The 27,677-nt window shown below is 35.1% G+C and overlaps 1 protein-coding gene across 1 annotated transcript in view; it reads right to left on the bottom strand.

Annotated features, from left to right (window-relative positions):
- LRRIQ3 (leucine rich repeats and IQ motif containing 3) overlaps positions 1 to 27,677 on the bottom strand; it is a 224,187-nt gene that overhangs the window by 171,659 nt on the left and 24,851 nt on the right. The window contains exon 3 of the mRNA XM_082356063.1: positions 26,825 to 27,148. Within this exon, the coding sequence (XP_082212189.1) occupies positions 26,825 to 27,148 (324 nt within the window). The remainder of the gene's footprint in view (positions 1 to 26,824; positions 27,149 to 27,677) is intronic.

The raw sequence follows: 27,677 nt of genomic DNA, 5'->3' as shown, positions 1-27,677 counted from the left end.
TTTTATTAGCTTGTCAACTACTTCAGTTATGTGGCTGAGACTAAGCTCCTTTCTGAAACTCCTTTCTGCCCTGTCACAGATGAGTCCTGCCACATAATAGTTTGCTATAGTAACCCTGCCTGTATTAGGGCCTCGCCATGAAATTTATCCTGTGATCTGTAGCAACAGATCCTATCTGTCATCTGGTCCACTATTACCCTTGACAAATAGGGGGATTTGCAGAATCCCCTCTAGTTCTTGTCATTTTGTCTTATGTATCAGGAAGAACAGCTTAAAGTCAGGCTGAGCTAGTTCCTACCTTTGATTCAGTCTTATCTTCATTATATCAAAAAATCTTCATTATGTATAAAAGTACCTCTATGGTATAATCTTTTATTTAAATGTTATCCTTTACTGGTTTCTGGTATAGATGTGATTTCCTGTAATTTTATGGGGGTTTTTTGTTCATCACATTTGGTCTCATGGTGTGTGTGTGTGCATGTGTGTGTTTGTGTGTGTATGTTTGTGTTTAGGGTAACAAAATATTCCACCTCAAATATGCTCCTTCAGTATATTGACTATTTTGAGCTATAGGCACTTGAAAAACAGCAAATGCAGGGAGAGGCATTCTCTGAACCTCCTTTATCTGTCTAAAGACAGATTCCCCAAAAGGCATTCAATTGTCATAATTCCCCTCCCAGGAGTTTCAACAACCAGGGAAGAAGTCTTATCACAAGAAAGGAAATTAGAAGGTTATTAGAAGGGGAGGAAATTAGGAGAAGACACCACAACCAAATGAATTTTGTCACAAACTCCCATCTATCCTTCTAAGGACCCATTCATCTTTCTTAAAAATAATTTACTCGCTCATAAGAGGCCTACACCCTCCCTCCCCTTTCCTTATTTAGATGGTATTTAAGCATGAATTCTCACCTTGGGGAGTTACTCCTTTTTCCCTGGGTATCTTCTCAGTATACATGAGGTATAAATGTTAGTAAACTTCTGTTTGTTTTTCTCTTGTAATCTGTCTTATATTACAGAGGTCTCAGCCAAGAACTCAGAAGGGTAGAGGGAAAATTCTTGTTGCTCCCCTACAGTAGTTTGAGAGCAGGGAGGTTGATTGCATAAGTAAGAATGAGGGAGAAGAATACAGGAGGGAATTTAGATGACTAGGTTTAAGTAGTCCTGGTCAGATGCTGCAGTTCTCACCAGCAGAGAACCATTAAGCTCACACTGCAGTTTACAGCAGAGTCCTGCTTCCCACCAACGTATGAATAATTCATCTCTTTAAAGAGATAAATGGAATAATCATCAGCTGTGGGTGGAGTTAGTGTCCCTGCCAGAAAACAAGTGACCTCAAGACAATACTCAAGTTTTATGATGTCCTAAAACAATTATCTGGTAAAATGCCAATAAAGATATCACTGCAAACTTGAACAAATGGCATAACCATTTGATATCTGAGGACAAATGGATGTATCTTCTTTCTAAGGGAAAGGAATGCATTTCCTCCACTATGTGAGTGATGACTCTGGAGAAAAACTGCCTGGGTTTAAATTCCAGTTCTCCCACTTGCTAGCTATGTGATCTAGGGTAAGCAACCCATCTGTCCCCTATTCATCATCTGTAAAATAGAGATAACCTCACTGGGTTTTTGTGAGAAAATATTTGTAAAGCACTTAGAACAGTGCTAAAACATTTCAAGAATCCGAACAATGTTATCTGTCAACAGTTTAAGGACTTCTGTATATCTTATTTGATACTTAAAAAATTAGTAGAGGAATTTACTAAGCAATTTATCCAAACTAACATAATGTAAAATTTAAAAATTAATAAATTAACTATGAAAGATAATTAGTACTAATATTTTCAATCCAATAAAAGGAATTAAAGAATTGTAGTAAAAGCTTAACAAAGGACAACACATGCTTAGGCAAAATACTATCAAGAATCAACAAAACAGGGCTTCCCTGGTGGCGCAGTGGTTGAGAATCTGCCTGCCAATGCAGGCGACACGGGTTCAAGCCCTGGTCTGGGAAGATCCCACATGCCGTGGAGCAACTGGGCCCGTGAGCCACAATTACTGAGCCTGCACGTCTGGAGCCTGTGCTCCGCAACAGGAGAGGCCACGACAGTGAGAGGCCCGTGCACTGCGATGAAGAGTGGCCCCCGCTCGCCGCAACTAGAGAAAGCCCTCGCACAGAAACGAAGACCCAACACAGCCAAAAATAAATAAATAAATAAATAAATAAAAATCAACAAAACAGATGATAGAATAATGAAATATCTATACTCTACCACTTGCTATTGTAACCCTGGAATGAAAATAGGGCTACTGTTAACCCTGGTATAAAGCATAATGGGGCATTTCAAAAGAAAAGTAAAGACTTGTAAAAATGACTCAGATGGAAGAGAGTACTTTGTGTTCCAACAGGAAGAGTACTTTAAGAAAAAATCTAAAACTACGTTCTAGTCAGACTTCATGTAATTACATAAAGAGATTTCCAATTAATTTGATATTCTCAATACATTTGTACTTATTTAATTTTTCTTTATTTTTTCCATGTTTTTATTTCTTTTATATATATCTAGTCCCTAAAGTCTACCTTTTTCTATTCCATTTGTTTTTTTATCAGAATTTCTTAATTTGACACAGATTTTCTCAGCATAATTGAAAAATGTAAATCATACTAATCCCACAAGTATTTATTTCAAATAGAATAAACACATGCAGTTTTCACCTTTTTATTCCATCTGTAATATATTCACCTTAATAGTCACATGAAATGGTGAGTATCTGTGTGAAACTCCCCACAAAAGCCAGGAAGATTTTTTATTGTTTTATAACAGTATTTCTAAGGATCACTGGTAAACACTTTGGGAACACACTATAGTCAATTCACAAATCAAAAAAAAAAAAAAAAATTCACCTGAATCAAGCAACATTAGATAACAAAATAAAATTTAGAACCATAATAATAAAACACTATAAAATTTTTAGAAAAGAAGAAAAGCATAGACAAGAACAAAAACTTTACACAAATTTCCACCCCTCGAAGTACCTATTTTAATTTTAAAAATGTTCACTTCCAAATATTTTCCCCAACTCTGAGCTTATCTTTTCATTCACTTAACAGGGTCTTTTACGGAGCATATATATATTTTTTTAATTTGATGAAGTTCACTTTACCATTTTTTCTTTTTAAAGACTGTGCTTTTAGTATCACATCTAAGTCTTTGCCTCGTCCTAGATCCCAAAGATTTCTTTCAGTTTTATTTTCCTAAAAGTTTTTTAATTTTAAGTTTTACATTTAACTCCAAGATCTATTTTGAGTTCATTTTTGTATGAGCTGTGAAACTTACATTGAGGCTCATTTGTGTGTGTGTGTGTGTGTGTGTGTGTGTGTGTGTGTGTGTGTGTGTGTGTGTGCGTGCAATTGTTCCAAGTAACATTTATTGAAAAGGCTATATTTTATCCATCAAGTTCTGTGCATATTTTGTTAGATTTACACCTATTTCATTTTTGAGTGATTATAAATGACATTATATATTTAATTTTGGTGACCATGTATTCAATTTTAGGACATAGAAATATGATTGATTTTTGTTTGTTTACCTGGAACCCTGCAGCCTTGCTAAGCTCACTTTTTACTTCTAAGAGATTTTTCTGGTAGATTCTGTGGTATTTTCCACATACGTGATCATTTCATCTGCAAATAGTTTTATTTCTTCTTTTCTCATCTGTATGTTTTTTATTTCCTTTTCTTACTTTATTGCACTAGCTAGACTTTCCAGCAGCATGTTGACAAGAGAAATGAGAACAGGTATCTTCACTTTGTTCCCAGTCCTGGGGAGAAAACATTCAGTCTTTCACCACTAAGCATAATGTAGGTTGTAGGTCTTATCTTGATGTTCTTTATAGAGAAGAGGAAGATCCCTCTATACTTATTTTTCTGAGTTTTTTAACGATGAATGGATGTTGAATTTTGTCAAATGGTTTTTTTCCATGAATTGATATGATATTTGATATATATATATTTAGTATTTTGATATGGTGAATTATATTAATTGATTTTTCAAATATTGAACCAGCCTTGCATACCTGGAATAAGTCCCACTTGCTCATGGTATATACTTCTTTTTACATATTGCTAAATTGTATTTGCTAATATTTTGTTATAGATTTTTATGCTTACATTTGTTAGGGATATTTTTATCCCAGGGATAAATCCCACTTCATCATGGTGTATGACCTTTTAATGTATTGGTGAACTTGGTTTGCTAATATTTTGTTGAGGGTTTTTGCATCCATGTTCATCAGGGATATTGGTCTGTAATTTTCTTTTCTTGTAGTGTCCTCAACTGGTTTTGGTTTCAGAGTAATGTTGACCTTGTAAAATGAGTTTGGAAGTGTCTGCTTAGCTTCTATTTTTTTTGAAAAGTGTGAGAAAAATTGGTATTAATTCTTCTTTAAATGTTTGGTAGAATTCACCAGTAAAGCCATCTGGTTCTAAACTTTTCTTTGTTGGGAGGTTTTTGATTACTGATTCAATCTCCCTACTAGTAATCAGTCTGTTAAAATTTTCTATTTCTTAATGATTCAGTCTTAGTAGGTTGTATGTTTCTAGGAATTTATCCATTTCTTCTAAGTTGTCCAATCTGTTAACATATAATTGTTCATAGCAGTCTCTTATAATCCTCTGTACTTGTGTGGTATCAATTTTGATGTCTCCATTTTCATTTCTAATTTTACTTACTTAGGTCCTGTCTCTTTTCTTAAGTCTAACAAAGGGTTTGTCTATTTTGTTTATCTTTCCAAAAAAAAAAAAAAAACCTCTCAGTTTCACTTATCTTTTCTGTTGTCTTTTTAGTCTCTATTCTGTTTATTTCCACTCTGATCTTTCTTTATTTCCTTCCTTCTACTAACTTTGGTTTAATTTGTTCTTCTTATTTCTAGCTCCCTGAGGTGTAAAGTTAGGTTGTTCATTTGAGTTCTTTCTTTTTTCTTAACGTAGGCATTTATCACTATAAACTTATCTCAAAACAACTTTTGCTGTATCCCATAAGTTATGTTGTCATTCCATTTTCATTTGTTTCAAGATATTTTTAAAAATTTCTTCTTCGATCCATTGGCTGTTGTATGTTGTTTAATTATGGGTGTAGTCTTGTTATAGCTGAGCAACTGTGAAAGTCCTGATCTCCATTAGGACTCCTCTGACACCACCCCAGAAGGTGTTGGGTTGCCTCATTAGGGCCTCACAAGGATGGAAGTCCAGGATCTCCATTCAGGCTTTACTGGGATGGGTGCAGGAAGGACCAGTTTTCTCTCTGTGGTTATTGCCTAAAAGTTATCTGTTTTACTAGACTGAATGTTTCTTGGTTGTTTGGATAGAAAGAATACTTCTATTTGTATTTTTGGTATTTTGTTTTTTTGTTTGCACCCTTTGGCCTTTCTGGGTTACTGCCTTCTTCAGCTAAAATTTTAGTATATATAAAGGAAAAAAAAAAGAAAAACCCCAGCAAAACAGCAAACTCACTCCACCATTTTCATTCCTCAGGCTCTGATTGTCTTAGCCAGTCAGTTTCTGCTCTTCATTACTCATAGTCTTTTTATGTTTGTTCTGTATATAATGTCCAAGGAATTTCTATAATATATAACATTATATAATACCTTATATAATAAACAGTAATTATATAATGTATATAATGTCCAGGGAATTGAGCTGTACCTTACAAGAGGAACATCTACTCTATCTTCCCTGAAGTGAAATCCTGTACCCTTATTTTTTTCCCTCTATTTTATTGAGATATATTTGACATATAGCCCTGCATAAGTTTAAGGTATACCACACAATTATTTGACTTATGTACATCATAAAATGACTACCAAAATTAGGTTTGTGAACATTCATCATTTCATATAGATACAAAATAAAAGAAAAAGAAAAAAATATTTTTCCTTGTGATGAGAATTCTTAGGATTTACTTTCTTAACTTTTATAACATGTATAACATAAAGCAACGTTAATTATATTAATCATGTTGTACATTACATTCCTAGTACTTATTTATTTTATAAATGGAAGTTTGTACATTGTGACCACCTTCATCCAATTCCCTCTCCCCCAAGCTCCCTGCCTCTGGTAACCACAAATCTGATCTCTTTTTCTATGAGTTTGTTTGTTTTTTGAAGTATAACTGACCTACAACACTATATTAATCCCTGGTACACATGTAGTGATTCAATATTTCTCTACATTACAAAATGATCATAACAATTAGTCAAGTTATCATCTGTCACTACACAAAGGTATTATATTATTATTGACTATATTTCCCATGCTGTACATTTCATCCCCATGACAGTATGATTATCTTTGAATACAATAATTTATTAAGATAAATATGTTATGTTGGCCCTATACTATTTTTTATCTATCTAGTCTTACATTTCCAAAAATATTTCTGTTATATATTTTGTATAATACAATTTTGTATATTAATGCCTAAACAAAAATATCTTTATTGTAGCTGTTATTTTTTATATCAATTGAAACAGTTCCTATTTACTCCACTTAATGTTTTGTGTACTGAATCCTACATTAAGATTAATGTTAAGACTTTTGCTTTATTCCAATTAATATATATTTGCTTAGCATTATACTTTTACTTTTACTGCATTACATTGGTTTTGGACATGATATTGCTAATAAACATCTTGATTTTGGTTTTTACATTTATTTATAATAAAATTATAATTGATGTACATTTACTTATATGTACATCACACTCATAAATGTAAATATATAATTTTTACACCTACAGTATTACTTTTGATATGTTGTCTTACAATGTTTTTGTATTTCATATTGACTATATTTTCTCTTTTATCTTTATTTTTTGGAAAGCAAAAACATTTTAAATATTTACAAACATTATGTAATCTATATTACTCTATTAAGTCAAGCATGAATTCATTTTAAAATATTAATTTGGTAATTATATATACTATATGTCTATATATGCAGTTTTATTTTTCTTTTGAAATTTACATTGGAATTAAGAACAAAGGGACGTTAAGTGTTTGAGCTAAATATCTCTACCTTGGAATATCAATCCTGTACCACATTTTCAATTTTTTCACCATGTGACAGAAAGTATTAACTGCCTTCCAAGAATCTATATTCTTTTCCTCCTTATTAATAGAATATTGATGGTCCTGGGACAAGATGGTGGAGTAAAAGGACACTGAGTTCACCTCCACTCAAAAGCACACCAAAATTACAAGTAACTGCTGACAACTATCAATAAAAAAGTCTGGAACCTACCAAAAAAAGATATTCTACATCCAATGATATAAAGGAGAAACCAAAAAGAGATGGTAGGAGGGGTGCACTTGCGATATAATCACATCTCATACCACCTAGGTGGCACCTACAAACTGGAGAATAATTATATTGCAGAAGTTCTCCCACAGGAGTGAGAGCGCTGGTCCCCATGACAGGCTTCCCAGACTACAGGCCTGGCATCGGGAGGAGGAGCCCCAAGAGAATTTGGCTTTGAAGGCCAGCAGGGCTTGACTGCAGGGGCTCCACAGGACTAGAGGAAACAGAGACTCCACCCTTGGAGGGTGCACACAAGATCTTATGTGCACCAACACCTAGGGCAAAAGCAGTAACTCCATAGGAGCCTGGGACAGACCTACCTGCTTGTCTTGGATGGTCTCATGGGACAATGGGGGGCAGCTGTGGCTCTCTCTGGGGTCATAAAAGCTGGGGTGGACATATTGAGGAGTGTTCATCTGCATGAACTCTTGCTGGAGACAGACATTTTGCTTGAATCATTCACACAAACAGCCAGCCCCACCAAACAGACTATAGGCTCCCGTGTGGATATGCCTCAGGCCAAACAACCAACGGGGTGTGAACACAGCCCCACCCATCAATAGACAGGCTGCCTAAAGACTTCCTGAGCCCACAGCCACCTTTAGACATGCCCCTTTACATGGTCCTGCCCACCAGAAGGCCAAGACCCAGACTCATACACCAGTCAGCAGGCATGGGCCCCTCCTGCTAGGAAGCCTGCACATGGCTCTAGACCATACTCATCCAGGAGAGGTCAGACACCAGAAGGAAGAAAACTACAATCCCACAGCCTGTGGAACTGAGTCTGCAAACACAGATCAGACTCTAACATGGGACCAACTGGTCCCTGGCCCTTGGGTGACAAGAAGGGAGTGTACTGCTGGGACACATAGGACATCCCCTACAGAGGGCTACTTCTCCAAGGTTGAGAAACATAACTAACCTACTACATAAATAAAAATAAAATTAGAAATTTAAACAAAATGAGACAGCAAAGGAATATGGTCCAGACTAAGCAACAAGAAAAAACAGCAAAAATACAGCTAAGTGAAGTGGAGACAGGCAATATACCTGAGAAAGATTTCAGAGTAATGATCATAAAGATGATCCAAGAACTATGGAAAAGAATGGAGGCACAAACTGAGAATATATGAGAAATGTTTAACAAAGAGCTAGAATACATAAAGAACAAACAAAGGTGAACAAATGAATAACTGAAATGAAAAGTACACAGAAGGAATCAATAGCAGAATAAATGAGGCAGAGGAACAGATAAGTGAGCGGGAAGACAGAATGGTGGAAATCACTGCCATGGCACAGAAAAAAAAAAAAAAAAAGTGATAACATTAAACACAACAACACTCACATTATAGGGGACCTAGAAGGAGAAGAGAAAAGGCTTGAGAAAATATTTGAAGACATAATAGCTAAAAACTTCCCTACCATGGGAAAGGAAACAGTCACCCAAATCCAGGAAGTACATAGAGCCCCATACAGGATTAACCCAAGTAGGAAGACACCAAGACCCACAGTAATCAAACTGACAAAAATTAAAGACAAAGAGAAAATCTTAAAAGCAACAAGGGAAAAGCAACAAATAACATACAAGGGACTCTCCATAAGACTATCAGCTGATTTTTCACTAGAAACTCTGCAGGCCAGAAGGAAGTGGCATAATATATTTAAAGTGATGAAAGGGAAAAACCTACAACCAAGAATAGTCTACCCAGCAAGGCTCTCATTCAGATTTGACAGATAAATCAAAAGCTTTACAGAGAAGCAAAAGCTAAAAGAATTCAGCACTACCAAAGCAGCTTTACAACAAATGCTAAAGAAACTTCTCTAAGTGGAAAAGAAAAGGCCACAACTAGAAACAAGAAAATTATGACATGGGAAATCTCATGGTAAATGCAAACATACAGCAAAGGTAGGAAATCATCCACACACATATATGATATCAAAACCAGTAAGCATGGGAGGAGGAGAGTACAAATGCAGGATATTTAGAATACATTTGTAATTAAAAGATCAGCAACTTAAAACAATATATAGACTGCTATACCAAAACTTCATGGTAACTGCAAACCAAAAATCTATAATAGATATACACACAAAGAAGAAAAAGGAATCCAAACAAAACACTAAAGATAGTCATCAAATCACAAGAGAACAAAAGAGGAAGGAAAGGGAAAAAGAAGGCCTACAAAAGCAAATCCAAGAGAGTTAACAAAATGGAAATAAGAACATACATTTAATAATTACCTTAAATGGAAATGGATTAAATGCTCCAACCAAAAGACAAAGACTGGCTGAATGGATACAAAACAAGACCCACATATATGCTGTCTACAAGAAACCCACTTTAGACCTAGAGACACATACAGACTGAAAGTGCCGGGATGGAAAAAGGTATTCCACACAAATGGAAATCAAAAGAAAGCTGGTGTAGCAATACTCATATCAGACAAAATAAATCAGACTTTAAAATAAAGACTGTTACAAGAGACAAAAAAGGATACTACATAATGATCAAGGGATCAATCCAAGAAGAAGATATAGCAATTGTAAATATATATGCATCCAATATAGGAGCACATCAATATATAAGGCAAATATTAACAAAACATAAAAGGAGAAAGCAGCAGAATACACATCCTTCTCAAGTGTACATGGAACAATGGAACATTCTCCAAGATAGATCACATGCTGGCCCACAAAGCAAGCCTCAGTAAATTTAAGAAAAGAGAAATTAGAAATCAACTACAAGAAAAAAAAACTGAAAAATAACCCATACAAACATGGAGGCTAAACAATATGCTACTAAACAACCAATGAATCACTGAAGAAATCAAAGAGGAAATCAAAAAATACCAAGAGACAAATGAAAATGAAAACAAGACAATTCAAAATCTGTGGAATGCAGCAAAAGCAGTTCTAAGAGAGAAGTTTATAGCAATACAATTGCATATCAGGTAACAAGAAAAATCTCAAATAAACAATCTAACCTTACACCTAAAGCAACTAGAGAAAGAAGAACCAACAAAACCCAAAATAAGTAGAAGGAAGGAAATCATAAAGATCAGAGCAGAAATAAATGAAATAGAGACTAAGGAAACAATAGAAAAGATCAAAGAAACTAAAAGCTAGTTCTTTCAAAAGATAAAAAAGAATTGATAAACCTTTCACCAGACTCACCAAGAAAAAAAGGGACAGAGCCCAAATCAATAAAATCAGAAATGAAAAAGAAAAAGTTAAAACCAACACCACAGAAATACAAAGGATCATAAGAGACTACTACAAGCAATTATGTGTCAATAAAATGGATAATTAGAAGAAATGGACAAATTCTTAGAAAGGCACAATCTCCCAAGACTGAACCAGGAAGAAGTAAAAAATATGAACAGACCAATTACAAGTACTAAAATTGAATCTGTGGTTAAAAAACCCCCAATAAACCAAAGTCAAGGACCAGATGACTTCACAGATGAATTCTACCAAACATTAAGAGAAGAGTTAATATCTATTCTTCTCAAACTATTCTAAAATATTGCAGAGAAAGGAACACTTCCAAACTCATTCTAAGGGGCCACCATCAACCTGATACCAAAAACAGACAAAGATATCACAAAAAAAGAAAATTACAGGACAATTATCACTGATGAACATAGAAGCAAAAATCCTCAACAAAATACTAGCAAACAGAAGCCAACAATACATTAAAAGAATCTTACACCAGGATCGACTGGGATTTATCCGAGGGATGCAAGGATTTTTCAATATCCACAAATCAATCAGTGTGATATACCACATTAACAAATTGAAGAATAAAAACCATATGATCATCTCAATAGAAAATAAAAAACTTCTGACAAAATTCAACATCCATTTATGATAAAAACTCTCCAGAATGTGGGCAAAAAGAGAACGTGCCTGAACATAATAAAGGCCATATATGACAAACCCACAGCTAATATCATATTCAACAGGGAAAAGCTGATAGCATTTCCTTTAATATCAGGAACAAGACAAAGATGCTCACTCTTCCCACTTTCATTCAACATAGCTTTGGAAGTCCTAGCCAAGGCAATCAAAGAAGAAAAAGAAATAAAAGGAATCCAAACTGGAAAAGAAGAAGTAAAACTGTCACTCTTTGAAGATGAAATGACACTATACATAGAAAATCCTAAAGATGCTGTCAGAAAACTACTAGAGCTCATCAATGAATTTGGTAAAGTTGCAGGATACAAAATTAATACACAGAAATCTGTTGCATTTCTTTACACTAACAATGAAAGATCAGAAAGAGAAATCAAGAAGACAATCCCATTTACCACTGCATCAAAAAGAATAAAATACCTAGGAATAAACCTACCTAAGGAAGCAAAAGACATGTACTCCAAAAACTATAAGACACTGATGAAAGAAACTGAAAACGGCACAGACAGATGGAAACATATACCATGTTCTAGGATTGGAAGAATCAATATTGTTAAAATAACTATACTACCCAAGGCAATCTACAGATTCAATGTAATCCCTATTAAATTACCAAAGGCATTTTTCATAGAACTTTAACAAAAATTTTTTAAATTTGTATGGAAACACAAAAGACCCCGAATAGCCAAAACAATCTTGAGAAAAAAGAGCAGAGCTGGAGGAATCAGGCTCTGTGGCCTCAAACTCTACTACAAAGTTACAGTAATCAAAACAGTATGGTATGGACACAAAAACAGACATATAGATCAATGGAACAAGATAGAAAGCTCAGAAATAAACCCAAGCACCTATGGTCAATTAATCTACAACAAAGAAGGCAAGAATATACAATGGAGAAAAGACAGTCTCTTCTATAAGTGATGCTGGGAAAACTGGACAGCTACATGTAAAAGAATGAAATTAGAACATTCTCTAACACCATATACAAAAATCAACTCAGAATGGATCAAAGACCTATGTGTAAAACCATAAAACTCCTAGAAGAAAACACAGGCAGGATATTCTTTGACATAAATCGCAGCAATATCTTTTTAGATACATCTCCTAGAGTAATGGAGATAAAAACAAAAATAAACAAATGGGACCTAATGAAACTTAAGAGCTTGTGCACAGCATAGAAAACCATAAACAAAATGAAAAGACAACCTACAGAATGGGAGAAAATATTTGAAAATGATGTGACCGACAAGGGATTAATCTCCAAAATATACAAACAGCTCATATACCTTAATATCAAAAAAACAAACAACCCAATCAAAAAATGTGCAGAAGGCCTAAACAGACATTTCTCCCAAGAAGACATACAGATGGCCAACAGGCACATGAAAACATGCTCAACATCACTAATTATTAAAGAAATGCAGATCAAAACTACAATGAGGTATCATCTCACTCTGGTCAGAATGGCCATCATCAAAATGTCTACAAATAATAAATGCTAGAGATGGTGTGAAGGAAAAGGAACCCTCCTACACTGTTGATGGGAATATAAATTGGTACAGCCACTATGGAGAACAATATAGAGGTTCCTTAAAACACTAAAAATAGAGCTACCAAATGCTCCTGCAATCCCACTTCTGGGCATATATCTGGAGAAAACCATAATTTGAAAAGATACATGCACCCCACTGTTCACTGCAGGACTATTTTCAATAGCCAAGACATGGAAGCAACCTAAATTTCCATTGACAGGTGAATGGATAAGATATGGTGTGTGTATGTATGTGTATATATATATATATATATATATATATGCATACATACAACAGAATATTACTCAGCCATAAAAAAAAGAATGAAATCATGCCATTTGTAGCAATATGTATGGACCTACAAGTTATCATACTAAGTAAAGTAAGTAAAGCAAGCCAGACAGAGTAAGCCAGAGAAAGACAAATATACTGCTTATGTGTGGAATCTTAAAAAAAAAAAAAAAACAAATGAACTTATTTACAAAACAGAAATACAAAAAGAAAACAAACAAAGAAAAGGAAACACTGACAAAGAAAACAAACTTATGGTTATCAATGGGGAAAGAGGGAGGGTAGGAGGTTGGGATTAACATATACTCACTTCTATGTATAGAAGAGATAACCAACAAGGACCTACTGTATAGCACAGAGAACTATAATCAATATTATGTAATAAGGAAAAAGAATCTGAAAAAGAATATATATTTATACATATGTATACATACTGTATACAGTATGTATAACTGTATCATTGTACTGTATACCTGAAACTAACATGACATTGTAAATCAGCTATACTTCAATAAAATTTAAAAAATAAAGTAAAACAAAACAACAAAAATAGAACATTGGTTTTGTTTAAGAATTAAATATGCCCAATTAAAAATACTCATCATAGCAGATTCTCCTCTCTCATGGTAGCCATGTGATCTAGTTCTGGCGGTAGAAGTCTTTCAGGTGGAATACCTAGAGGAGCTACTCTTTTCCTAATACAAAAAGGTAGTCTTAGCTAACATGTGCTTTGTGTTCCTACCAATCCCCTTCCTCCTGATGTAAGTACATGCCTGGACATGAAAAAGCTCACTTCCTATGAGGGAAAATGTTCATTTGTTAAAGATACATGGCAGGTAGTTAGAATAAAGCTTGGTCCTTCACAACTTCCTTGAGAAGCTACACAGAAGGACTGACTACCTCTAAATTCTTTGTTTCATAACAAAAATAAAATCCATTTCCCTTTCTTTCTATTACATGCAGTCAAAACACAATCCCAATAATCCCAATTGATAGCACTGATTCCTTGCCCAGATCACTCCTATCTTAAAATTATAAATATATATCCCCTACTATATGTTTTTAGATTTTTAGGTTAAAAAGCACTTCAAATTTCTAGCTACTTTGGTTTCATATAGTGAAGAAGCACTTGTGTTTTCCCCTGTCTTCAAGATATAAGTAATTTCCAACTAGACACCAAAAAACTAAAGTCTATAAATTATATGTCACAGTTAAGAATAAACAGGTTCCTTCTAGACAGCTTCATTGTGTTACAGGGCACAAGATTTTCTGTTTTGTTTTGTATTTTTAACAATTTAATGGAGAATAATTGCTTTACAACGGTGTGTTAGTTTCTGCTTTATAACAAAGTGAATCAGTTATATATATACATATGTCCCCATATCTCTTGCCTCTTGCATCTCTCTCCCTCCCACCCTCCCTACCCCACCCCTCTAGGTGGTCACAAAGCAGCAAGCTGATCTCCCTGTGCTATGCAGCTGCTTCCCACTAGCTATCTATTTTAAGTTTGGTAGTGTATATATGTCCATGCCACTCTCTCACTTTGTCCCAACTTATGCTTCCCCCTCCCCGTATCCTCAAGTCCATTCTCTACTAGGTTTGCATCTTTATTAGCGTCTTGCCCCTAGGTTCTTCATGACCATTTTTTTTTCTTTTTTCCTTTTTTTTTTTAGATTCCATATATATGTGTTAGCATACGGTATTTGTTTCTCTCTTTCTGACTTACTTCACTCTGTATGACAGTCTCTAGGTCCATCCACCTCACTACAAATAACTCAGTTTCATTCCTTTTTATGGCTGAGTAATATTCCATTGTATCTATGTGCCACTTCTTCTTTATCCTTTCATCTCCTGATGGACACTTAGGCTGTTTCCATGTTCTGGCTATTGTAAATAGAGCTGCAATGAACATTTTGGTACATGACTCTTTTTCAATTATGGTTTTCTCAGGGTATATGCCCAGTAGTGGGATTGCTGGGTCATATGGTAATTCTATTTTTAGTTTTTTAAGGAACCTCCATACTGTTCTCCATGGTGGCTGTAGCAATATACATTCCCACCAACAGTGCAAGAGAGTTCCCTTTTCTCCACAACCTCTCCAGCATTCATTGTTTGTAGATTTTTTGATGATAGCCATTCTGACTGGTGTGAGATGATATCTCATTGTAGTTTTGATTTGCATTTCTCTAATGATTAATGATGTTGAGCATTCTTTCATGTGTCTGTTGGCCATCTGTATATCTTCTTTGGAGAAATGTCTATTTAGGTCTTCTGCCCATTTTTGGATTGGGTTGTTTGTTTTTTTGATATTGAGCTGCTTGTAAATTTTGGAGATTAATCCTTTGTCAGTTGCTTCATTTGCAAAGATTTTCTCCCATTCTGAGGGTTGTCCTTTCATTTTGTTTATGGTTTCCTTTGCTGTGCAAAAGCTTTTAAGTTTCATTAGGTCCCTTTTGTTTATTTTTGTTTTTATTTCCATTTCTCTAGGAGGTGGGTCAAAAAGGATCTTGCTGTGATTTATGTCATGGAGTGTTCTGCCTACGTTTCCCTCTAAAAGTTTGATGGTGTCTGGCCTTACATTTAGGTCTTTAATCCATTTTGAGCTTATTTTTGTGTATGGTGTTAGGGAGTGTCCTAATTTCATTCTTTTACATGTAGCTGTCCAGTTTTCCCAGCACCACTTATTGAAGAGGCTGTCATTTCTCCACTGTATATTCCTGCCTCCTTTATCAAAGATAAGGTACCCATATGTGCATGGGTTTATCTCTGGGCTTTCTATCCTGTCCCATTGATCTATATTTCTCTTTCTGTGCCAGTACCATACTGTCTTGATTACTGTAACTTTGTAGTATAGTCTGAAGTCAGGGGGCCTGATTCCTCCAGCTCTGTTTTTCTTTCTCAAGATTGCTTTGGCTCTTCGGGGGTCTTTTGTGTTTCCATACAAATTGTAAAATTTTTTGTTCTAGTTCTGTGAAAAATGCCAGTGGTAGTTTCATAAGGATGGCATTGAATCTGTAGATTGCTTTGGGTAGTAGAGTCATTTTCACAATGTTGATTCTTCCAATCCAAGAACATGGTATATCTCTCCATCTATTTGTATCATCTTTAATTTCTTTCATCAGTGTCTTATAGTTTTCTGCATACAGGTCTTTGGTCTCCTTAGGTAGGTTTATTCCTAGGTATTTTATTCTTTTTTGTTGCAATGGTAAATGGGAGTGTTTTCTTAATTTCTCTTTCAGATATTTCATCCTTAGTGTATAGGAATGCAAGAGATTTCTGTGCATTAATTTTATATCCTGCTACTTTACCAAATTCATTGATTAGCTCTAGTAGTTTTCTGGTAGCATCTTTAGGATTCTCTATTTATAGTATCATGTCATCTGCAAACAGTGACAGCTTTACTTCTTCTTTTCTGATTTGGAATCCTTGTATTTCTTTTTCTTCTCTGATTGCTGCGGCTAAACCTTCCAAAACTATGTTGAATAATAGTGGTGAGAGTGGGCAACCTTGTGTTGTTCCAGATCTTAGAGGAAATGGTTTCAGTTTTTCACAATTAAGAACAATGTTGGCTGTGGGTTTGTCATATATGGCCTTTATTATGTTGAGGTAAGTTCCTTCTATGCCTATTTTCTGGAGTGTTTTTATCATAAATGGGTGTTGAATTTTGTCAAGTTTTTTTTCTGCATCTATTGAGATGATCATATGGTTTTTATTCTTCAATTTGTTAATATGCTTTATCACACTGATTGATTTGTGTATATTGAAGAATCCTTGCATTCCTGGGATAAACCCTACTTGATCATAGTGCATGATTCTTTTAACGTGCTGTTGGATTCTGTTTGCTAGTATTTTGTTGAGGATTTTTGCATCTATGTTCATCAGTGATATTGGTCTGTAGTTTTCTTTCTTTGTGACATCTTTGGTTTTGGTATGAGAGTGATGGTGGCCTCGCAGAATGAGTTTGGGAGTGTTCCTCCCTCTGCTATACTTTGGAAGAGTTTGAGAAGGATAGCTGTTAGCGCTTCTCTAAATGTTTGATAGAATTCACCTGTGAAGCCATCTGGTCGTGGGTTTTTGTTTGTTGGAAGATTTTTAATCATAGTTTCAATTTCAATGCTTGTGATTGCTCTGTTCATATTTTCTATTCCTTCCTGGTTCAGTCTCGGAAGGTTATGCATTTCTAAGAATTTGCCCATTTCTTCCAGGTTGTCCATTTTATTGGCATATAGTTACTTGTAGTAATCTCTCATGATCCTTTGTATTTCTGCGGTGTCAGTTGTTACTTCTCCTTTTTCATTTCTAATTCTATTGATTTGAGTCTTCTCCCTTTTTTTCTTGTTGAGTCTGGCTAATGGTTTATCCATTTTGTTTATCTTCTCAAAGCACCAGCTTTTACTTTTATTGATCTTTGCTATCGTTTCCTTCATTTCTTTTTCATTTATTTCTGATCTGATCTTTATGATTTCTTTCCTTCTGCTAACTTTGGGGGTTTTTTGTTCTTCTTTCTCTAACTGCTTTATGTGTAAGGTTAGGTTGTTTATTTGAGAGGTTTCTTGTTTCTTAAAGGAGGATTTATTGCTATAAACTTCCCTCTTAGAACTGCTTTTGCTGCATCCCATAGGTTTTGGGTCGTCGTGTTTTCACTGTCATTTGTTTCTAGGTATTTTTTGACTTCCTCTTTGAGTTCTTCAGTGATCTCCTGGTTATTAAGTAGTGTGTTTGCTTAGCCTCCATGTGTCTGTATTTCTTACAGATTTTTTCCTGTAATTGATATCTAGTCTCATAGCATTGTGGTCAGAAAAGATACTTGATATGATTTCAATTTTCCTAAATTTACCAAGGCTTGATTTGTGACCCAAGATATCATCTATCCTGGAGAATGTTCCATGAGCACTTGAGAAGAATGTGTATTCTGTTGTTTTTGGATGGAAGGTCCTATAAATATCAATTAAGCCCATCTTGTTTAATGTATCATTTAAAGCTTGTGTTTCCTTATTTATTTTCATTTTGGATGATCTGTCCATTGGTGAAAGGGGGGTGTTAAAGTCCCCTACTATGATTGTGTTACTGTCGATTTCCCCTTTTATGGCTGTTAGTATTTGCCTTATGTATTGAGGTGTCCCTATGTTGGATGCATAAATATTTACAATTGTTATATCTTCTTCTTGGATTGATCCCTTGATCATTATGTAGTGTCCTTCTTTGTCTCTTGTAATAGTCTTTGTTTTAAAGTCTGTTTTGTCTGATATGAGAATTGCTACTCCAGCTTTCTTTTGATTTCCATTTGCATGGGATATCTTTTTCCACCCCCTCACTTTCAGTCTGTATGTGTCCCTAGGTCTGAAGTGGGTCTCTTGTAGACAGCATATATATGGGTCTTGTTTTTTTATCCATTCAGCCAATCTATATCTTTTGGTTGGAGCATTTAATCCATTTACATTTAAGGTAATTATCGATATGTATGTTCCAATTACCATTTTCTTAATTGTTCTGGGTTTGTTATTGTAGGTCTTTTCCTTCTCTTCTGTTTCCTGCCTAGAGAATTTCGTTTAGCATTTGCTGTAAAGCTGGTTTGGTGGTGCTGAATTCTCTTAGCTTTTGCTTGTTTGTAAAGGTTTTACAAATCTGAATGAGATCCTTGCTGGGTAGAGTAATCTTGGTTGTAGGATTTTTCCTTCATCACTTAAAATATGTCCTGCCACTCCCTTCTGGCTTGCAGAATTTCTGCTGAAAGATCAGCTGTTAACCTTATGGGGATTCCCTTATGTTTTATTTGTTGTTTTCCCCTTACTGCTTTTAATATTTTTTCTTTGTATTTAATTTTTGATAGTTTGATTAATATGTGTCTTGGCATGTTTCTCCTTGGATTTATCCTGTATGAGACTCTGCACTTCCTGGACTTGATTAACTATTTTCTTTCCCATATTGGGGAAGTTTTCAACTATAATCTCTTCAAATATTTTCTCAGTCCCTTTCTTTTTCTCTTCTTCTTCTGGGAGCCCTATAATTCGAATGTTGGTGCATTTAATGTTGTCCCTGAGGTCTCTGAGACTGTCCTCAATTCTTTTCATTCTTTTTTCTTTATTCTGCTCTGCAGTAGTTATTTCCACTATTTTATCTTCCAGGTCACGTATCCATTCTTCTGTCTCAGTTATTCTGCTATTGATTCCTTCTAGAGAATTTTTAATTTCATTTATTGTGTTGTTCATCATTGTTTGTTTGCTCTTTAGTTCTTCTAGGTTCTTCTTAAATGTCTTTTGTATTTTCTCCATTGTATTTCCAAGATTTTGGATCATCTTTACTATCATTACTCTGAATTCTTTTTCAGGTAGACTGCTTATTTCCTCTTCATTTGTTTTGTCTGGTGGGTTTTTGCCTTGCTCCTTCATCTGGTGTCTGTTTCTCTGTCTTCTCATTTTGCTTAACTTACTGTGTTTGTGGTCTCCTTTTCGCAGGCTGCAGGTTCATAGTTTGCATTGTTTTTGCTGTCTGTCGCCAGTGGCTAAGGTTGGTTCAGTGTGTTGTGTAGGCTTCCCAGTGGAGGGGACTAGTACCTGTGTTCTGGTGCATGAGGCTGGATCTTGTCTTTCTGGTGGGCAGGTCCACGTCTGGTGTTGTGTTTTGGGGTGTCTGTGGCCTTATTATGATTTTAAGCAGCCTCTGTGCTAATGGATGTGGTTGTGTTCCTAGGTGTTTGGCATAGGGTGTCCAGCACTGTAGCTTGCTGGTCATTGAGTGGAGCTGGGTCTTGGCGTTGAGATGGAGATCTCTGGGAGATTTTTGCCATTTGATATTACGTGGAGCTTGGAGGTCTCTTGTGGACCAGTAGCCTGAACTTGGCTCTCCCACCTCAGTGGCACAGCCCTGATGCCTGGCTGGAGCACCAAGAGCCTGTCCTCCACACGGCTCAGAATAAAAGGGAGAAAAAAAGGAAAGAAAGAAAGAAGAAGGTAAAATAAAATAAAGTAAAATTAAAAAAAGTTATTAAAATAAAAAAATAATTATTTTTAAAAAAAATTTTTAATAAAAAAAACAAAAAAACAAACAAAAACACCAGACATACAGAACCCTAGGACAAATGTTAAAAGCAAAGTTTTACAGACAAAATCACACACAGAAGCATACACATACACACTCACAAAACGAGAAGAAGGGAAAAAAATATATATCTCGTTGCTCCCAAAGTCCACCTCCTCAATTTGGGATGATTCGTTGTCTATTCAGGTATTCCACAGATGCAGGGTACATCAAGTTGATTGTAGAGATTTAATCCGCTGCTCCTGAAGCTGCTGGGCGAAATTTCCCTTTCCCTTCTTTCTTCGCACAGCTCCTGGGGTTCAGCTTTGGATTTGGACCCGCTTCTGCGTGTAGGTCGCCTGAGGGCATCTTTTCTTCGCTCAGACAGGATGGGGTTAAAGGACCAGCGGCTTCAGGGGCTCTGGCTCACTCAGGCCGGGGAGAGGGAGGGGTACGGAGTGCGGGGCGAGCTTGTGGCGGCAGAGGCCGGCGTGACATTGCACCAACCTGAGGCGTGCTGTGCGTTCTCCAGGGGAAGTTGTCCCTGGATCACGGGACCCTGGCAGTGGCAGGCTGCACAGGCTTTTGGGAGGGATGGTTTGGATAGTGACCTGTACTTGCACACAGGCTTCTTGGTGGCTGCAGCAGCAGCCTTAGCATCTCATGCCCGTCTCTGGGGTCCTCGCTGATATCCGCAGCTCATGCCCGTCTCTGGAGCTCCTTTAAGCGGCACTCTTAATCCCCTCTCCCGCGCACCAGGAAACAACGAGGCAAGAAAATGTCTCTTGTCTCTTCGGCAGCTCCAGACTTTTTCCCGGACTCCCTCCCGGCTAGCTGTGGTGCAATAGCTGGTCAGCACCGATCCTCTGTGCGGGAATCTCTCCGCTTTGCCCTCCGCACCTTTGCTGCTGCGTTCTCCTCCGTGGCTCCGAAGCTTCCCCTCTCCGCCACCCGCAGTCTCTGTCCATGAAGGGCCATCCTAGTGTGTGGAAACCTTTCCACCTTCACAGCTCCCGCCCACTGGTGTGGGTCCTGTCCCTTTTCTTTTGTCTCTGTTTTTCTTTTTTATTTTGCCCTACCCAGGTACATGGGGAGTTTCTTGCCTTTTGGGAGGTCTGAGGTCTTCTCCCAGCATTCAGTAGGTGTTCTGTAGGAGTTGTTCCACATGTAGATGTATTTCTGATGTATTTGTGGGGAGGAAGGTGATCTCCACGTCTTACTCTTCCGCCATCTTGAAGCTCCTCCTCTGGGCACAAGTTTTAATCACATTAATTTGTTTGTTTAGAATGAACATAGATTTCTTAAATTTCTACATCCATGCCCTTCTGATAAAAGAAAAATACTTACTGAAAAAATTGTGTGAAATATTATGAGTTTCATTATAATTTTTCAGTTTTCATAATGTTCTTATACTCAGTAAGTGCAACTAAACGTTTTGAAAATGTATTTCAAACACTACTAAATAAATAAATAACCCCACAGGTTGTCATTTATTCCTTTCTCAAGTGTTCATTTATACTGCTATAAATTAAATAAAATCTTTCAATAATCAACGAATAACCAAAAGAACATTGCTTCTAGCAAAAATAATGAATAAAAATTTATACGTAAACTGAAAAACTTTTATTCAAATAGATTTCTTTAAATCTCTACAACTCACAAAAATTCTGCTGGAATTTGGTGTACCTATATCTCTTTCAGGCTTACTCCGGTTGCGATGCTTTCTATTAATGCTTTCTCCACAACATTTTTCTTCAATTATTCCCTTTTTTTTTTGACATTTTCAACCTCTTTTTTAAAAATTAAAACTAATTTCCCTCAGCTTAAAAATACATTATAGTATCATCTCACTTTTTTTTTTTAAGGCTTTCCATTAATCTTATTGTCTACAGTTAAGGCATTATGCTTCCTTTGTCCAAAATTTTCTCCGAAAAGTTTCTATACTTGGCAATCACGTATTAACCATTACAATTTCATATACACCCCTACAAGTTAGTGAAATTCCAAAGATGTAATAACCTCTTCACTGTCAAAAAGCCTTTCAAAATAGTTTTGTATCAGTGCTAACTTTTATTGGCTCTTTAAAAACATTATTCATTTTTAAATCACTCTTTTCTCTTAAGTGGTAATAAGCCATGTCTCTGTTTTTCCTTCTATGTCATTGGATCAATCTCTGTTTTCCTCATTGTTTCTACTGCTTTCTATGCACAAAATGAGACTGCGCTCTAAGGCTCTGTCCTTAGCTCTTAGACTTTATTGATCCCTACATTTTCCTGTGACAGCTTGGCTTCAACTATGAGCTCAAGCAAATGACTACTGGATTTACATCTTAGACCTAGAACACTATTTCTGAATTTTAGTTCTTCATTTCCAATGCCTGGCTGATATCTCACTATCAATATCCTGCCTCAAATAAACATGACCAAACTTAACTTTCTACCAAAACTCTTCAAATGCCACCATTTCTGTTAACTAGGTTATTTATTTCTCTGATTACTGATTCCCAAAGTTCAAAATACCAGAGGAGTCTTTCTTCACTTATTCTTCTCCTATTGCATTCAATCAATTTTTTAAAAAATCTTGCCAAATCTTTGTACTGGTCCTTTGCGATGTAATGTTGATTGTAGGACTAAGACCAAGACAGACGTGAAATCTCAGCTTCATGACTGTCTAGATGTCTTATATTAGATAAGTTCCTAAACCTCACTATATTTCATTTTCTTCCATAAAATAAGAGTAATACCTTTCCAAATCAAAGGATATGATAAATAGATAAAACACTTTTCAGAAAGTCCTTCCCCATCCACCCTAACTAAAGTATTTGCCTAAATTTCTACCCCCTTCATCCTATGTTACCATTTTATTTTATTTTATTTTATTTAGAAATTAACACTATCTGACATTCTATGGTTGACTGATTGACTGTTTTTTGCTTACAAGTTTATTCCCTATGTCTTTCCACTGGAGTTCATGAGAGCAGGACCTTTGTCAGTATTATTTACCACAGAATCCAAAATAATCTCTCTCACATATTAGGTGCTCAATACATATTTGGCAAAGGAATGAAGGAATAAAATACATGAAGTGCCTGCCACAATGGCTTTTAGAGTGTCTTTCCTCTACTTTATGCTATCTTCTTTCTTCTTTGCCACTGCTATCTTCCTGTATCAACCCTAATTACATCATTTCTGGCCTACAATAATTGGTCTCTCTGCCCTCATCTGTCTCCTAATCCCCATTAATCTGTTAGTAAAATACTGGATTAATCTCCTTTAAAAAAACTTTTTATTTATAAAAACTAGTTATTCATAGACACCAACTATGACAGAATGTCTTTTAATTTCCTACTCAAACTACTTCAGTAGATCTTCATAACATTTATTAAGAAGTCTAAACTCCTTAGTATATCATCCAAGATTCTTTTCAGTACTCCCCCTGCCTCTAAATTCCAACTAATTCCTTATACAAACCTCAGTCATTTTGATTGTCCTTAAAAGGGTCATGTCTGTTCCTACCTTTGATTACACCATACCACACAACTAGAATACCTAAATGAAATTCTTCCTTTAGAGCCCTGGTTAAGATACCAGACTTAGGGCTTCCCTGGTGGCGCAGTGGTTGAGAATCTGCCTGCCAATGCAGGGGACACGGGTTCAAGCCCTGGTCTGGGAAGATCCCACATGCCGTGGAGCAACTGGGCCCGTGAGCCACGACTGCTGAGCCTGCGCGACTGGAGGCCGTGACGGTGAAAGGCCCGCGCACCGTGATGAAGAGTGGCCCCCGCTTGCCGCAACTGGAGAAAGCCCTCGCACAGAAATGAAGACCCAACACAGCCAAAAATAAATAAATAAATAATTCCTATTTGAATTTCTCCCTCCTCCATAAAAAAAAAAAAAAAAGATATCAGACTTAAATATTGCCTTGTTTTATATTTCCCCACGTTTTTTAAACTATTATTATAAAATCATTAATATACTCATAATTTTTAAAGAATCATATGCAGCTATAAAAAGTCTTTCAACCTTCTAATCTCTAGGCTTCCCTTGTATAATCACTGTTTATTGTTTATATATCCTTTCAGATGTGATTACTGTTCAAATGTTTTTAGATTTTTCATCAATATTCAATGTGTATATATGTATATATGCAGAATTAGATATACTTACAACACATTACACTGTTCTGAAACATACATCTTTACTTTCTATATCATGTACCTGACTTGTCTAACACCTGCAGAATTAACCACTTATTTTGAACACTGACATGACTTATTTGCTCTAATATTCATATGACATGAAGCATGTTTTCTGCTATTTTTGTCTATCCATTTAAGTATTTTGTAACCTACAACTAGATATCAAGTTTCCCAAGTACTTCTTTCAACATTTTAAAAGTCAACATACAATGGTGATTTGAACATGTAATGTCACCATATTAACTATTTAGAAATTGAATATTTTATCCTCTTCCATTAAAAATCCAGATAATAATCAAATGCCTGGAATTAAACATTGAAACAAATAAACTATTTCCTAATGGAATCATTCAAATATGGAAAAAAAAAATCCACTTTCAATCAAAAAACAAATATTCTGAGTCAACCAAAAATTTCTAGAACTAAGAAATGAGAATAGTAAAGTGGCAGAATACCAGATTAAATAAAATTTTAATTGTATTTCTATATGCTAATAAAAAACAATACAAAATGAAATTAATAAATGATTCCATTCACAATATCACAAAAATAAATAAAATGCATAGGAATAAATTTTCAAAAATTAAGTGAAAGACTTGTACACTGAAAACAACAAAACTGAGAGAATTAAAGAGTACTTAAATAAAATGACAGTTCATGTTCAAGGACAAGACTACTATTATAAAGATGGTAATTCTCCACAAATTGATCTATAAATTAAATGGAATCCTTATCACTATCCCAGCAGGAATCATTGTAGAAACTGACAAGCTGATCCTAAAATTCATTTGTAAATGCAAGGAACCCTGAATAGCTAAAGCAATATTGAAAAAGAAGAGCAAAGTTGGAGAATTCACACTTCCCTATTTTGAAACTTAACTACAAAGCTATAGTAATCAAGACTGTGTAGTACTGCTGTAAGGACAGCTATATAGACCACTGGAATATAATTGAGAGTCTAGAAATAAATGCTTACATTTATGGCCAACTGATTTTTAACAAAAAATATCAAGGCAATTCACTGGGGGAATGGGACTGGTATAATTGAATATCCACATGCAAAAAATAAACTTAGACTCTTACTTCACACCATGTAAAAATATTCATTCAAGATAAAACATAGATCTAAATTTCAGAGATATAATTATTAAAATTTTAGAATAAAACATAAAAGAAAAAATTTTTGGCCTTGAATTAGGCAGAGTTCTTAGATATAACACCAAAAGCATGATCCATAAACAAAAAATTCTAAATTGGACTTCATAAAACTCAAAACTTTTTGCTTCAAAAAGACCATTAAGAAAATGAAAAGACAAGCTACAGGCTAGGAGAAAATATTTGCAATTCTTCTATCTGATAGAGGACTTATACCCAGATATCTACTGTTATAAATCAATAATGAGACAAACACCCACTTTAAAAATGGGCAAAAAATTTGTATAGACATTGGACCAAAGAAGATATATGCATAGTTAATAAGCAGATGAAAAGATGCTTATCATCATCATCATTACTTTTTAGAGATATAGAAATTAAAACCATTGTGAAATACCCTTCACACCTACTAGAATGTCTATAGTGCAAAAGATAGAAAATACTAAGTGTTTGAAAGGACATACAAAAAATGGAAACTTCATGCATCAGTGGTTTCCACTTTTTAGAAAACAATTCAGTTTCTTAAAAAGTTAAACATAAACTTACCATACATCTCAGCAAATGCACTCCTAAGTATCTACCCAAAGAAAATGAAAATATATGTCTACACAAAGACATGTAAGTAGGTGTTTACAGCAGCATTTTCATAATAACAAAAACTAGAAATAATCCAAATGTCCATTGGTGAATGAACAAAGAAAATGTAATATATTCACATAATGGAATAATACCCAGCAATCAAAAGGAACAAACTACTGATACATGCTACGACATGAATAAGGCTCAAACACATCACCCTAGGTGAAAGAAGGCAGGTGAAAAAGACTACATATTCTATGATTCCATTTTTATAAAATGTTTAGAAAAACAAATTAATAGAGACAGAAAACAGATCAATGGTTACCTAGGACCAAGTTGGGAGTGGGGATTAACTGCAGATGGGAAAGAAGGAAACTGGTGGAGTGGTGGAAATTTCTAACACTGGATTGTGAAGACAGTTATACAGCACTGTTAATTTACCAAAATTATGGAATCATACATGTAAGATGGGTGAGGTTTACAGTAAGTAAGCTATACCTCCTTAAAGCTATTGAAACATAATGGAGACCCTAAAAAGTCAAATATTTGTTTCTCTACAATTTGATAATCCTATGTTCAATAATTTTTAGCAGTAGGCATATAGGATTTTATAAATTTTTAGTTATAAGACATTACTAATATATTCATTAGTTTACTATATTTTATGTAAATGATACAAAATACTGGTTTATATAATTTAGGTGAAGAATTTAGAAGCTAAAATTTTACTTCTATACATTTATTTAAAATGAAACCCTAATGAAGCTAATTACCTTTTTCAAAGCAGGGCAGAAATTAAAGAAAAGTCGGTGGTTATATGTTTTGAATCTTTCAGGAAGATTCCAGTTCTGAATTATTTCTTCATCAGAAATCACATGATGATCCAGTGCTTTGAGAGACCATATACTGTTGACAAGAACATGTCTATATCCTTTTAAAAGGCTTACGGGACAATCAAACATAGTGAGGGCAATGAGGCTTGGACAAGCAGATAACATACATACATTCTTTAACTTTGCAAACCCATTGTCATGTAGATAGAGAAGTCTTAGGTTCTTCAATCCACTCCAAAATCTGGTATCTGGTAGACTCTTTATCTGAAATATCATTAATAATAATATGTTAAATATAAATATAAATTTTCCATGAATTACATTGAAAAAGGAAAAATATTAAACATCTTCTATAATTCAATGTTTTCCCAAATAGCAAATTTCTCATTAGTAAGCAAAAACAGAATTTCTAATTACCCAAATGATGACTGGGGTAAACCAAAATACACTAGGTGTCTGTAATTAATAGTGTAATTAAATAAACAAACATATATACTCCATTCAATAAAAGTCCCTTTGTAATAAGCAGACTCTTTAAACTTTTATAAAATACTTCCCTTACATGAAAAACTTAAGGGGTCAAATCAATCAATGTGATAGTGATACTCCACGTTAACAAAATGAAGGATAAATATCATACGATCATCACAACAGATATAGAAAAAGTATTTGACAAAATTCAACATCCATTTATGATTAAAACTCAACAAGCTGGGTATCGAGGGAATGTACCTCAACATAATAAAGCCCATATCTGACAAGCTCACAGCTAACATCAGTCTCAGTGGTGAAA

The sequence above is a fragment of the Balaenoptera borealis genome (genome assembly GCF_965194805.1).
Source record: "Balaenoptera borealis genome assembly, chromosome: 1".
NCBI classification, from domain to species: domain Eukaryota; kingdom Metazoa; phylum Chordata; class Mammalia; order Artiodactyla; family Balaenopteridae; genus Balaenoptera; species Balaenoptera borealis.
This window is presented reverse-complemented; position numbering and strand designations above follow the sequence as displayed.